A 15,199-nucleotide genomic window follows, 5' to 3' on the forward strand; every position below is an offset into this window, starting at 1 on the left:
TTTCTAAAATAAAATCTTGCACTAGTTATTTCATTCGGTGTTGCTCGTTTTCAACAAGAAGCGTGTAATTTTATTTTAGACGTCTTAAATCGTGATGTGTTTTATTCGTACTTCGTAAACAACAGTTTTATAAACGTGAAGATTATGTTTACTTTGATCATTAGGTATATGCGAGATCTTATAAGGCTGAGAAATATCTCGAGACTTAAATAACCAGCCTCTGTGACTCTTTGGAGCTAGTGTTTACCGTATACTGCCTCACCACCTACCATCAACTGATGTAACGTTCAAGCATAGCCCTAGTCAGGGTATTCAACTAGTATAGATATAAATAAATGAACAGCAGGTGAAATAATGCTCAACGCGACCAACATTTGTAATGTCTTTGCGTAAGATTAAATGAAAAAAAAAAAAAAAAAAAAATTTGCTGCAACGGCGCTGTAACTCGCTCGAACTGACCAGTCACTCTCGGGCAGCCGAAAGAAAATGTACTCAGTACTCTGTTAATGTTATAGAAGGAAAGTCGTAGATAAAGCTTGCATAGGAAAAATAACATGGTGAATTTAAAGAGATCTATCGGTTATGTGAAGGACAATAGGTTTATAAGTGAGTTACGTGTTTTTTTTGTTTGTGTGTATGTTTGTCACTTGTGTTGTTACACGGTTTGTAGATATTCTAGGCATTTAACACCTGGATGATTCAAACAGGATGTTGTGTATATATATATATGTTAAGCTCACATCCCGTCTTTGTTCATATATTATATCTTTACCTAATACCATTACCACCTTTTCGCAGTCGGTAAACACGGTTCAGAACGACCTTCAGCGAGCGTTGCTATCTCGTGCAGTACGTGATTTAACTGCCGATTAGAATTTCCAATAAAAATCAGCGAAAATTATAATCGTTTTTACGACACCTTGATATTGTTTATATATGTATGTATGTATGTCTGTCTGTGCTCAGATTACACGCTAACCGTAACAGGTCCGAAACGCCAGTTAAATTTAACGTCCTTGGTTTAATCTCGTATAAAACAATTGTGTTGTACTAAATTAAAGTTAATTTTTTTTTTGTCAGTCGCGATCCTTTTGACGAATCACGATCGTATCACTATTGTTAAAACGAACGTAATTTGTATGTTTATTTGTTGTCATAACTCGAAAACTATGGTAATTTTTTGTGTATTACCTTTAAAAAAAATTGTTATTTTATATATATGTATATATATATGATTATATATAGTTTTTACTTTTTAAAATAGACGGTTCAATAATCGCGTTTTATATATAAGTACATATATACATTTGATAAACATTTAAAATAGCTTTGGTTTTCCTTATATACATATAAATAATAATAAAATCGGTTCATTATAGTAATAATTATATTGCTATCGTGTAGCTGGTGAACGAGTCTTCTGAGCAAATGTTCGGGAGATCGTACCGTGAAGAGACATAAATCTCTGAGCACGCGAACAAAACATAATTTAGGTATAAACGTTAATTTATAACAATGCCTTTTGTTATATTAATTAAGAGTAACAGAGATATTAATAAACTTAATTAATATATACTTTATTGTATATAATGTTATTTACTATATATATATATATATATATATATATATATATATATATATATATATTATTTATTTTATTTTAACATACAACACATTAAGTTAGACAGTGATTCATACTAGGTAAATGTATTTTAAAGATATAATTTTCAGAAATGAATTCGCAAATAATAGTTAAATAGCATAACTTTCTAAATTTAAAGTCGGACAAATTGTAATATTATTATTTTTTTTATACAAGTCTTTGTTTTGCGGTTTCATTGTTTTCTTTGTTCTTGATCGAATTACGATATCAAAATGTTATATTATTTGAATTCACAAAACTCTCTCTCTCTCTCTCTGCCTCTCTCTCTCTCTCTCTCTCTCTCTATATATATATATATATATATTATTTATGAATAGAATTATTTATCTTCATGGTATTTAGGCTCCCAGCAATCAGCTGTGTTCACTAACCGGTTATCGTTTGAGGTACACCTTTAATGCAATCGCTCTGACTGAGTTAGTTAGTTAGTACAAAACTGTACTAGACATTCCTTCTACTTTTCAAGATGTTTTTCCACTGGATAGAGGATTGTGATTATTTTTTCATATAAATTTTTTGGAAACAATTCTAAAATAGTGTTCGTTAAATACAAAAGTAATTTATTTTTAATTCTTTTATTACGAAATATAAATAAATATATATGTATATATTTACATTGGCTATGCATATAATTATCTAAAGTTACCGTTAATCCGCTTACGAGGAACATAAGCCAAACATACATACGTATGTAAGTGAATCCTGGAAAGCGAGCTAGTTAAAATATTTACGGAATCGGTGGCGTAAAGTCGATCCCTTGTATAACACGGACGTACTCAAACAAACATGAATGTTTTGAAATTATGTCTGTCTAACAATATCGAATTGAATCAACACGACTCGCAGATACATGGAAATAGTAGTTTTATACTTACCACCAGTTTGCGACTTTGAACTATACACGGAAAGTTTATAGTACATTAATAAAACCGCCTTCGTGCACGAGGGTGCGGGTTCGATACCTGGCAAGTACCAATGTGATTTAGCCGAGTCATATGTACTTTCTAAGAGTATTTAGACACCACTGACGGACGGTGAGGGAGAACATCGTGAGGAAACCTGGACTTATGATATCAATTTATAAGTTTGAAATCGCCAATCCGCCTTGAACAAGCGTGGTGATTAATGCTCTAACCTTCTCCATGTTAGGAGAGGCTGTACCCAGCAGTGGGCACCGAGAGGCTGATGATGATGAATCTTAGTAAATAATAGTATCAGAACAGCGGTATAAACCCGACAGTCTGAGTTTACACGAAACGAGCGTCACAGCACACGCAACAGTTACAATTTTCGTTCATTATTCTAACATTACAGCATTAACGTAGTATTGAATGAGAAACGTCAAACAGCCCGTTTGTAGTCACGACGCGAACGTATGGTAATGACACAGATCTCAGATATATTATTTGTTAATTTTTTATGATTATATTTGAATAAGAGAGATACGAATAAGAAAAAAAGTCTAAAAAAACATCAGTTCGAGAAGTTTTGAACTTTATTTCTAATTCCTTAAAGTATATAATACACAGCCGATGGCTGAAACCGTTTAACCGTCTGCGAAGCGGTGTGTTATGTTTTATATTATTGGAATGTATTTTTTATAGGCTTATCAATACCTTAAATTACTTTGTGTTTTTCTATTACAAATAAGTTTTAAGATATGCATGCTTATGCATGGGTCTGTAATGCGTATTATGCACTAGCGCATAATACTTGCATGTGTGTGTAACTATCTTTATTTTTGATATTATCATGAAGTATGCAGTTTAAAACTACCCTAAAAATATGTTTAATTTGATAGCCAATATCTCGATTCCGAGATTCGTATTGAGAAAAGTTCTGAATCGATTTTGATTAAACTCTATGCTGTCGAAATAGAGGAATAGCGACAATCAGATTAAAATTGATATCACAAAGTTGTTGTTTACGTGATTTGGAAGACTATAGATATTTCGTAGGCATCGTTACAACACATTAAACCTTGCATCAAGATATAATATATATATATATATATATTAATGACGTCATTAATAGGCTTTCATTATTAAATATTTTTTTTTTATTAAAAAATTTATGGTAAATGAGAATGTATGCTTATAATGTATAATTTAATTTCGATCTCTGTTTAAGGATTTTGAAATTAAAATTTAATACAAAGGCCGGTTCAATACACAATGTTTGACACCACGAAAGTCATCTGGAGGTCATTGAACTTGCTAAATAAAATTCGTTGTCTTCAAAGTAACTTGTCATATATAATTTATATATATATATATATGTATTTTTTTAATAATCCACATACTAACTGCGTGACGCGTCTGCGTTTGAAGATTAATTTCGCTGTATTGAGAAAATATGTTATAAGTTTTTTATCGCCTTCTAAGTATTTCTGTATTATTCCGTAACACATACATACATACATGCGAATTATTCTTAATGTTATTGTAATGGTACGAAGTTAATACAGTTAAGATTCCTAAAATATATCCTGATTGATGAACAAAAAAAAATTTTTTTTTTTATTGAAAAAGTTTTAATTTAAAAAAAATTTCACGAAACAGGGAAACGTGTAACAAAAGTATGTATTTTTTCTGATGACATTTTAAATGTTAATCTGTGTGTTATATCTGATGCTAAACAACTAAGGAAATGCAATAATTTCGGAGTCTGCTATCTCGTAACGCTCAAGGTCTTTGGCACAATTCGTTTTTAGATCTCGTTTTTACATAATTCTGGCTTAAATATTTCTATGCGGTTGCCTAAATCAAGAGATTTCTTTAATTTCGTTGTTTTTTTTTAATGAAATTATAAATTTAATTAAACGATTTTTTTTTATTTGTAAAGATCGTGACCGGTCAAATTAAAGTTGGAATGACGGCCGGATTATTTCGTACTGTTAGCTGTAAATACATTTTTAAACCAGCGCACTTGTTGTTTAGGAGTTTCCTAAAGCATTCATTGGCAGAACTACAAAATCTGCGAAAAGATTAATCTATCACGGTTTATGAGATGCAGTCCGGGACAAACGGACGGATAACTGAGTCTTAAACTTCCATATATATCCTTGATTATATCTGTATTTTTTTGTGGCAGGGTTTGTGCTGGCTTCTGCTGTAGTGCTGCTGCTTCTGGGCATCATCTGCGCCATATTCTTCAGCAGCTGGGTACGAATGCTGATAGATCATGTGAGTTTTCCTCTTAATGTTACTTATAAATACAGATTTATCTCCGGTATCACAACACTGGAATGCTGGAAATAATACTTTAAATATCATCATATTGATTATGCGTCTTCTATGAGACTAAACCTGTAATCATTCCATGGATTGACGTTCGGGTGCCGGGTCCATGTTGCAGGCAGAGGAGCTTCAACAGCGCCTGGGACTTGCGTCCCAGATGTAGGTTTAAGGGGCCCCTAACTAACGCGCGTTAAACGCTCTCCTCCACCGTCCAAGCTCCTCTCTCTACTTAACCAATATCTGAGTTTTTTGCGTGTAAACATTTTAATGAAACTATTATTTTCGGAAACTGAGCGTTTTAACTATTTCATATCTACACGATCTCGACGTTTCGGTTACTTTACAGCAACCGTGATCTCGGACAGAGGAGATGAAAGTGTCTCTCGGTTAGTCTTGTTGTTTGTTGTCTACCGCCAACGATTTCTTAATTTTCTGTCGCATCGTTCTCTATACGATTTCCATAATATTCTCATTAAAACTCTTCTTGAACCTCTCCATCATCAGATCACCAATTAATCTTGGTTAATCAGATCAGCTGTCTACTTGTGTTCCCAGTTAAAATAACTTATGAGCGTACGATAATAATTAAGGTATACTATGCCCTATATTTTATTAAAGTCGGTGACGTAATGTGTGTATGTTTGTCAGCTAATGATAATGCTGAACCGTATTTGATAAAGTCAGCTTATTCATATTAAAATATCAGCCGTAATTTCTTAAATTATCCCATAACAACAAAGGTGGTATATGTTTATATATATATATATATATATACGTATGTATATACATATAGTAACTCCAGAGAATCGCGGATGTGGAAAGTGAAAAGTGTGTCACGTGACATAACCAAATTTTTTGGTAAAAGTGGTCAAAGAAACACTCGTGTTCACGTACGGTCAGCAAAATAAATATTATTATACTAAAACAATACTCATCTGTGTGTATGTCTTGTGATCTGGGAACGTTACGTCTTTTATCCTAAAATAGGATTTTTTTCAACTAAAAACTTAAAACCAAAATATAATTGAAATCTAAAATATACATAGCGAGCAGGAATTTAGATTTTTTTTATTAAGTACGTCTGTCTGTCTGTGTTATAAATTTTAATCTTTTTAAGAAACATAGATGGTTGGTTGATTTAAATATAATTACTTCTAATATATTAATTATTATGTAGAAATATATTACCTCTATATTATATTACAGTGTAATTATTTACTTATATATTATGCTATCTCTACATCAAAATGAGAGTTACACGATTTTTTTTTTATTTCGTCATCACTCGATTTATTATTCATCGTAATAATTTTAGTCGATTCTTAATATTAAAAAAACAATAAATTTATATTCATATATAGTAATGATAAAATTATTTCGTCTGTCGTACATTGACGTGTAGTGTCCCGGGCTTGAATTCCGACTGGTACTGTACTATTAATGTATTTAATGATTTATATATATATATATATATATATATATATATATATATATAAGGTGTACATAAGACGTTTGTAAGTTTGTCCATCACTTCATTACATTAAATAACAACCAGCCTCGCGTATGTTACATCATTTGTGACGTAAGTAGAGATAGCAGAAAAAATTTGTACAAAAATTATTTTTAATATAAATTAATTTTATCATATGACTTAAAATTTTAAACAATATACATATATGTATAAAATTATCTAACGACTTAAAAGCTTCCGTGGTAATATATATGTATATGGAGCAAAGGGGGTATATATTTGTTAAGTTAATATTGCATATATAAGGTGTATTTTCAATGACAAATACATATATATATATGTATTTATTTATTGATGATTTCTGCTGACCGTAGCTGTTGGAGTGAATGTTTAAAAGTGAGTATTTAGCAACGTCTGTGAGTGTAGCAACAGCGGCGCGACTTTCACTGGCTTACATTATTTAAATGATAGTGTGTGTCATATTTATATTATGTATGTATGGAGGACGCGATGGCTCAGTTTGTTACGAGCTTCCACACACCAACGATCCCGGGTTCAAATAAAATATATATATATTTTTTTTATAATTTTTTGAAGTGAAACTTCTTATGCGAGGTTGCGTTAAACCAACGAGGTTGCGTTAAATGTCTGACGCATCTGGGGGGGATAAAAAATGTCAGAGCGAGAGGGAATGCGGGGCGCTCGAACTCGTGCGAGCAATAAATAGTGACTTGTAAGCAATGTTAATAAAGTTTGTCTTAAATAAACAATAAAAATTCCTTAAAAATCAACTGCTACCCCTTCCTGTTTGCATTCTAACATTACGAATTTTCACTTCTTCCGCGATGAGGACCTTCGAGCACAGTACATTTTTTTTTGTAGTAAATTTCTGATTGATTATTTATTTATCTATCATTCCAATGAACGATACTATCACAAAGTCTTATGAAAATCGGTTTAGTAATTGCTACTAGAGAGTGCGAAAAAAATATATATTTCTTGCAACTTTAACAATTGTTTGTCTATTTTAAATTATTATTTGTCTCAGTATAACGAACCGTTTAAAATATAATTGTTTTTGCGTCACGATAACAATATATCTTTACGACATGACTCACAGTTTGCAGTAATCTTTTTTAATTGATAAATGACATTTAAATGTTTTTATTTTTTCTTCGTAATTAGTAATTTTATCACTATTTAAAATTTTATTTTAATCACAAGGATATTTATGTAATCATAATATTTTATTTTTTATGGTTTTTGATAATTTTTTAACATTTTGTTTTTTACATTTTTGTTATAAAATGAAAATGTATCTTTTTATATGAATTTAACGTGACGAAGAAACGAAACTTGTCGTCATTCCATGGATTCACGTTCGGGTGCCGGGTCCATCGTTGCAGGGAGAGGAGCTTCAACATTGCCTGGGACTTGCGACCCAGGTGTAGGTTTAAGGGGCCCATATCTAACACGCGTCAAACGCTCACCTCCAGCGTCCAAGCTCCTCTCTCTACCTAACCAAATTTGGAAACGAACAATCAATGAAAAATCATAATAGTTTTATTTTGTGAAATAAAAGAAATATCTCGCTTAACTGTGATATATATACAACAAGGGATAGAGTATAGTTAAATTAGAGGGCACAAATTATATTATCTCATACAGAGGAATGTAAATATTGATAGTTCTCTATAGACAATAATATAGCAACGCCTCTAAACATTTTATAGCAACTATAACATTATGAACGTAAAATATCTGTACGCTTAACACATGTTTGATGTGACTTACCAAAAGTTTGTTAGTTTTATTCATAAATCATCTCAAATAACAGTATTGACGTGAGTTATTGATGAGGAAACGTTGAACGCTCGTATGAAGCGTGACTGCAAACTTGTACTGACAATATTTATCTTTTGACGGCTATCTTTACTATGAGTTTATTTCAACTCAACACGGACAGTGTGGCGTTTTTCATATATAAATCGATACTTAAGTGAATTGCGATATAGGCGTACATACGTGCTAATGTCAGCACATTACAAGATAAATATTTAAATTTGAACATAGTCTTTTAGACGGAGCACATCTATATAGAATTTCAAATAACTAATTTTTTTAAATAAGCTCAGTATAAGTATATAGCATTTGAGACGAACTCAAAAATAATAATGGCAAAACATTTACCTCAATTACGGTGTCGGTTAAATTGTAACTAGTTGTAACATATTTGTATATATTATAATATGCATTACCTAAAAAGTTTCTGTCAGTTCACAACGCTATGTAAACATGTATAGCGTACTCGTATGTGAAATATTCTATTTCATTTTCTTTATACATCAATGGGATGTAAATATTTTTATTTTTATTAATTTATTTTTGATGTATGTGTATGTATTATAATATTAGTTGCTGCCTCACAGGCTTATAACTAATTTTATCATTGTCTCAATGGAAAGTTCGTTACTGAGCGGTTTGCCTTAACCCACTTACTAATAGTTTGGCCGCAACGAGTATTGCATAAATAACACTAGGTTCAGATTTAACTGACGTCTGTCTACGAGCATGGTGTTTCCATGAGATTAGCACGTTGAAATAACTTTGCAGTTAGTTGTAGGTTATTTTTTTTATATTATAACTGTATGCCTATCACGTGTTCGCGTTAAAGACTTCACACTGACAGTTTTTATGTTTTCAATAAATGTTTTCAAAAAAAAAAAATATATATATATATAGACCAACAGTAATTGACGTTTACGTGTACAATCAGAACTGCTTACCAAATACTGCTATATCTCTTACAAGATCGTGTCGTAGCTTCTATAGATTTAGATTTTCCAGACAGCCTCCAAGTCTATGTACAGCCGAGATTAATCTCAAACAACCTTCGCAACGCTCTGTTATGAATTTGTCGTGTGAACTCGGTCACCGGATCTGATTTACGTTGAGATAGCACACAATGAAATTATAATAAAACTATCAATGAGCCTGTGTGATGTTTTATTGAAATACATAGATTGATAACAGATGGCGCTTTTCATAAAAAATCAACTGATTTCGCTTGTAAAACTACCCACATATATTTAAATTTCATACCAAGATGGCAGCACTTGACAGTTTTATAAAGAAATCCTTTTTTTGTTAGTCTCGAAATATAAGTAAAATGTTTTATGCGTTTTAAAATAATAAAGCTAATGTATTTTACTGTAAATATATTTATTTCTAATCAATAGTGTTTTTATATGAGGATAAAAATATAAGGAAAACGTTATTATGCATTGTAATTAGAGTAAACTATGATTGTATGCAAATTAAAAGTCAGATTTAAACTACCCTTTGCCCGCGGTTCCTCTCGCCGAAACGTCGATTGTCTAAATCGTCTAAACTATATGCCAAGTTTTTTCATATGGGTCTACTGTTTTCCGGGTGATTTACAAAGGGAACGAATATATATTTTTTTGATGTTGGTCAAATAAACAGATGTTTGCAATCGGTTAATTGTTGAAGAACAAACGAAGTTATGTTTTACCTCGCATGCATGTGTTTAAATGTAACATCAGAACGAAAATCTTTGGCCTGCTGTTTCTATGATTGCTCAATTAATTTGGACAATAAAATAAAATTGAAATATGTTGTAAAATAATATTATTCATTTGGATTGGAGTTGTATAAAGATATCATTTGGTTTTTTTTACGGTTTGAATAAATTTAGGCGATAGTCTTCATCAGGCCGAAGATGGTACGGCCGCTATAGAATTATTTTCTATTCCTACGTGTGTTCTTCCTCTGATATCTTTCGATACTAAAGTGATTCTTATATTCTGGTTCAGGAGCTAGTGCTTCGCCCCGGCTCGATGACCTTCGAGTGGTGGGCTCGGCCCCCGGTTCGTCCGTTTATCCGCGTGTATGTTTACAACGTGACCAACGCCGATGAGTTCTTGAACAACGGTTCCAAGCCGATCCTAGACGAACTCGGACCCTACGTCTACTCGTAAGTATTGAACTTTTCATTTACTTTTAGTTCTAAGTCCAACCTTTACAAAATTTTACATTAATTTTATGTTAGCGTAAATTAAAGTCACAATTATTCCAACGACAGCATTTAACTTGCATGACTATGGAAGGATTTGGCAGAAATCGCCTGATGTTTTGTAAATATCATTATATATATAAAGAATTCAGTAATTTTTTAACTCTTTAAAACACTCGTCAAATATAAAACCCAAAACTAGATTTTGTGCTTAAAATAAAACATTTAATCTTAATGTTGATGTATTGTATACACAAATTAGAAAAAAATCACGAGTGTCTATTATCTATATAAAATAATCTTCAAATTCTACGACACACAAACTTATACCGTTACTGTACACTCAATAAAACTCATTATCGTAACTCAATATTATATTATTAGATAGTAATAAAATTATGTCACAGATAAAAAAAAGCTATTAGTACTATTATTTTAGTTAAAAAAAATAATAATAAAATAGAAAAGAGAAGCCTTGTTTAAAACCTAAAATTAACCTCAATTTAAATAATAACAATTAAAATAAATTAACATTTTTAACCATCCAAATAATTGATACAGTTACTGTAACTGTAACGGTTAACTTAACTAATACACAAATAAAACGAGGTCATTTATAAACCTTATTGAAGTTAAGTAATTTTAACTGTACTGTTACGTGTAACACGGAATTAAAATACATTGAACCAATATATAACACTAATGAGTTAATACTTTAATAATCAGAGTTCGTACCTGAAACGACCAAATACATTACAGTCAGGTTACAAACTGAGCTATCGTGTCCTCAATAGATGGAGTAATGAAAGTGTCATTCCAGAGGTCAGCTTCGGTTCCAGATGTTACAGATGTTTATATTTTCATTATATACTTCATCAGCTTAACGTAACTTTTATATTAAAATGTTTTTACCTGAAATATTTGTAATAAGGAAACTATTTAATCAAATCCTGAGTATTCGATTAGCCATTAATTCATGGTTTCCTGTCCATCAGCGAAGAGTGGGAGAAGGTGAATATAACGGACAATGAGAACGGGACCCTCAGCTTCCACTACAGGAGGACGTACACCTTCATGCCGGAACTGAGCTCCGGTCCTGACGACGACTCGGTCGTTGTGCCAAATATTCCTATGTTGGTGAGTTATAATTTCATTGACTGTTTAACTTGACCTCGCCTGCTATATGTTTAATAGTAACCAGCGCCATCTACCGTGTGTGTCACGGCTTTAAACGACATAGCTCTTATGATTTGTATATGTGAACTACACATATTTAAGGGATAATTTATGTACCGTGTGTTATTCTGATGTATGATCTAGATTATATGAAAGTTTTATCCAAATATGCTTAGTATATTTTAAGTGATAGGGCCACAAACTTTCATACACACTGAAAGGCTTTCAAGAAGAATGAATAGTTTCATAAAATTGGGTTAAATTAAAGTTCATAAAATTAAAGACGGGTTCGCGATTTCTTTCTTATAATTTGATATAATAAGACCAGGTTTCCTAACGATGTTTTCCTTCACCGTCAGTCAGTGGTGTCTGAATAGTCTTAGAAAGTACGCATGACTCGGAAAAGATCACGTCGGTACTTGCCAGGTTTCGAACCCGCGCCCTCACGTATGAGACGCGGGCCTTTGACCTCCAGGTCACCACGACGACATCAAATACAATATTTAAATTACTCTTACTCATCAGCTATAGGCGAACTCTAAAACTAGCGATACTTATCTCTAATGATTGTAATTTGAGAATTACTTCATCAAAATCGGTCCAGTCAGCGGTCGCTTCGTCAATACTTCGCAAACAGTCTAAGGTACAGCCAACAGAGGCCGATTCCAAGGCGTACGAGTCTACCAGGAAGACAGTTTTTTATTTATTTAACGAAGGTCATATATTTTATATATTTTCGTAAAAAAATAATTTCCGCGTTTTAATTTTTATCATTTATTATTATATATTAAATTGTTTTAATATGAAATTGTTATCAAACATATTGACGTTAGGTATATAAGGGCTTATAGTTTATGTATATATATATATATATGTGTTATGTACAAAATCCTATAAAATCTTCATACATAAGGATAATTATATAGAAAGAAAAAAAATTACGTAATCTACACCAAGTGTATTAGAATGATACACTTTTCGTGAAAGCCGCTAGAGGTATACGAATGACGTCATTCACAAATAACCTATTTACATGAAAGTCGGTTAAATTTAAAAAAAAAAAACGATGGTTCGTGAATCCCATTACGATTCAACGATAGCTACCGATCCGTAAGTATCACGAACTTTCACTTGTAAAATATCCGTCTTTATTTAACTATCTGGATCTACTCGGAAATTTTTCAATTCAAGTGTATGTATATATATATATATATTGTGGAAAATTATTATTTCTATTGAATACATTCTTTGGCAACCTTGTTAAATATTCGTATACACAACAAACAGACGGTTTCTAGTTTTTACATAAATAGTCACCGTATTTACTTTGAAGATGCGAACATGTGGTAAGGGTACTAGATAATTTGATTAACTGTTATATATTTTTAAAAAATTCGTTACAAAAATCTTCGTAACAATATAATTTTATATTTTCTATGAAAATTATTTATCTAGATGGGTTGATACGAATAATATTTTGATTAACAAAACATTTATGTCTTATATATAATGGTCCTCATTAACTAATCAAGTAATTTTATCACCGAATTAATACACGAAGCCTCATAGCCGGCCACATCGGAATCTCCCGACACAATATTTTTTCCTCAAACATTTGCATACTTAAAGTGAATAGATTGCAATCAGTTATTTATATGGACTTTGCTATACGTATGATTTATAAATAATCTTAAGACTATCACTTAAATTATCTTATATATTGGACGTTATATATTAATGACTAAAACTAGCTCCAGGTCCAGGTCCTTATAGTAAAAATCAACTCAATATAAACATATCAGTAATTTTCTTATATTATTTTAATAGATTTGTAAACCGTATCAAGACCTTTTCTATTGTAAGTCTCATTTATTAATTGCATATAAACAATATTGCAATTCATATTAAAATTGCAATCGTACACGATCACATCAAACGTAACTTTCTCGACCTTTAATCAATTCAGAGCTAAATGGAGTGTGCCATCAGAGGTTTTTCAAGGCATCGACTGCACTAGATACACGTAAGGAACGGTGCACACTATACTTTGTTTCGGAATAAATTTTTGGTCTAGTCTCAGTCTGGACTCGGCCTAGTCTTAGTCTAGTTCAAGTCTGGTCCCGACAAACTTTTAATCTAGTTTGGGTAAATGTCGGTCCAATCTTAATCTGGTTCAAATCTAGTCTTGATGAAATTTTAATCTTGTTTAGGTAAAATATCGGTCTAGACTTAGTCTAGACTGGAATTATTTTCATCAAATGTAACAGAAATTTCCATGTATGACATGAAATTTAGGAGTTATAAATATCAGGTAAACTATTTTCCAGGTTAAGCCTAAATGGAAAGTTTTTCTACTTAATATTTTAAAATAATTGAAAGATAATATTTACCATAAAAATAACTTTCTGATATTGATGAAACTTTAAAGAAATCATAAGCTATTTTAGGAGCAAAATTTTTTAGTAAAATTCTACTTAAATATGCATAGATTATGCTTATGCTTAAATAAGGTGTAAGCAGTAACTTTATTTAAAATACGTATACCCTTAATACGAGTCTAGACGACCAAACTAAATACTAACGGTATCAAGGTTTTGTCACGAATAACATGTAATCGTTTTTTTTTTTATCACTAAATTCCTAAATGTAGATAACCTAAAGTGATAACCCCATCACAGTTCCAACCTCTCCAACGTGTACTTAACATTTCTTGGAAACTCAGCCGCACAGAGAATATGCGAAGCGGAAATGGACAGTTAGTGCCTGTGCAATCGACTGTAAGCCTGGACTAGACTTGATAATGAAATTATAAAAGGTTATATATATGTATATATATTTAAATTTAAATGATTACATTGCTTTGCTTTAAATCTACTTATTTTTTTAATTTAACGCCAAATAATAACTTTAACTTCTCCTAATGTCCCTTTTACTCGTATACGAAGTTCCATTAAAAACGATTTAGACTAAAATCTAACAAAAATAATTAATTTAGTATTCGCAACATGCTAGTCTATAAAATTCGCGATCCTCTATCTCCTCTGTGCCTACCACAAGTTTGAAACGTAACACACACGAAGCGTCTCACGTTTTCCATTCAATTCCACGTTGATACTATAATATGAGAGGATTTACGAATCAAAAGCTGTGACGCTCACTACGTAGTCACGACGCGTACTCCGTATAAGCAAAAAGTTTCCGAGATATCCCAGAGGCACGGGTTATAACGTGCATTCACACACGTGCGACGGTTAAGTCGTGAATTCCTAATGAGTACTAAGGTGGGTAGCCATGACGAACCCATGGGGTATTTTTATTTATATGCTTACTATATTTTCTTGAAACCTGAACAGTATTCTGCAGTCGTCTTAATGTACTTGACACGAGTTAAAATTATCGCACATCAACATAGAGTTTCTCGTTTCCCGCTTAATAATCTACGTTAATACTGTTTGCGAAGATTTGGGAACGGAATACTGTTAACGCTCCGTACGTAGTGTGACCATACAAACTCGTACTAAGCTTGTTGTTAAAATAGCTCAAAGCATTACATCTATCTTAAAGTTGGTCAAACAATTCAAAACATCAGTCTAGTTAATATTGGTATAAGTAAA

General features: G+C 31.8%; 1 protein-coding gene across 2 annotated transcripts in view; it reads left to right on the top strand.

Moving 5' to 3' along the window:
• Window positions 1-15,199, top strand: part of LOC116776633 (scavenger receptor class B member 1) — a 50,168-nt gene that overhangs the window by 28,049 nt on the left and 6,920 nt on the right. The window contains exons 1-4 of one of the 2 annotated variants that reach the window (XM_061525583.1): window positions 461-606; window positions 4,757-4,848; window positions 10,210-10,370; window positions 11,405-11,546. In XM_061525583.1, coding sequence (XP_061381567.1) covers window positions 555-606; window positions 4,757-4,848; window positions 10,210-10,370; window positions 11,405-11,546 — 447 coding nt within the window. In that variant the 5' untranslated portion in view covers window positions 461-554. Of the gene's footprint in view, window positions 1-460; window positions 607-4,756; window positions 4,849-10,209; window positions 10,371-11,404; window positions 11,547-15,199 lie in introns of those variants that run through there. The other variant, XM_061525582.1, reaches the window with a different exon arrangement.

Source organism: Danaus plexippus, chromosome 30 (genome assembly GCF_018135715.1).
Source record: "Danaus plexippus chromosome 30, MEX_DaPlex, whole genome shotgun sequence".
Classification (NCBI taxonomy): domain Eukaryota; kingdom Metazoa; phylum Arthropoda; class Insecta; order Lepidoptera; family Nymphalidae; genus Danaus; species Danaus plexippus.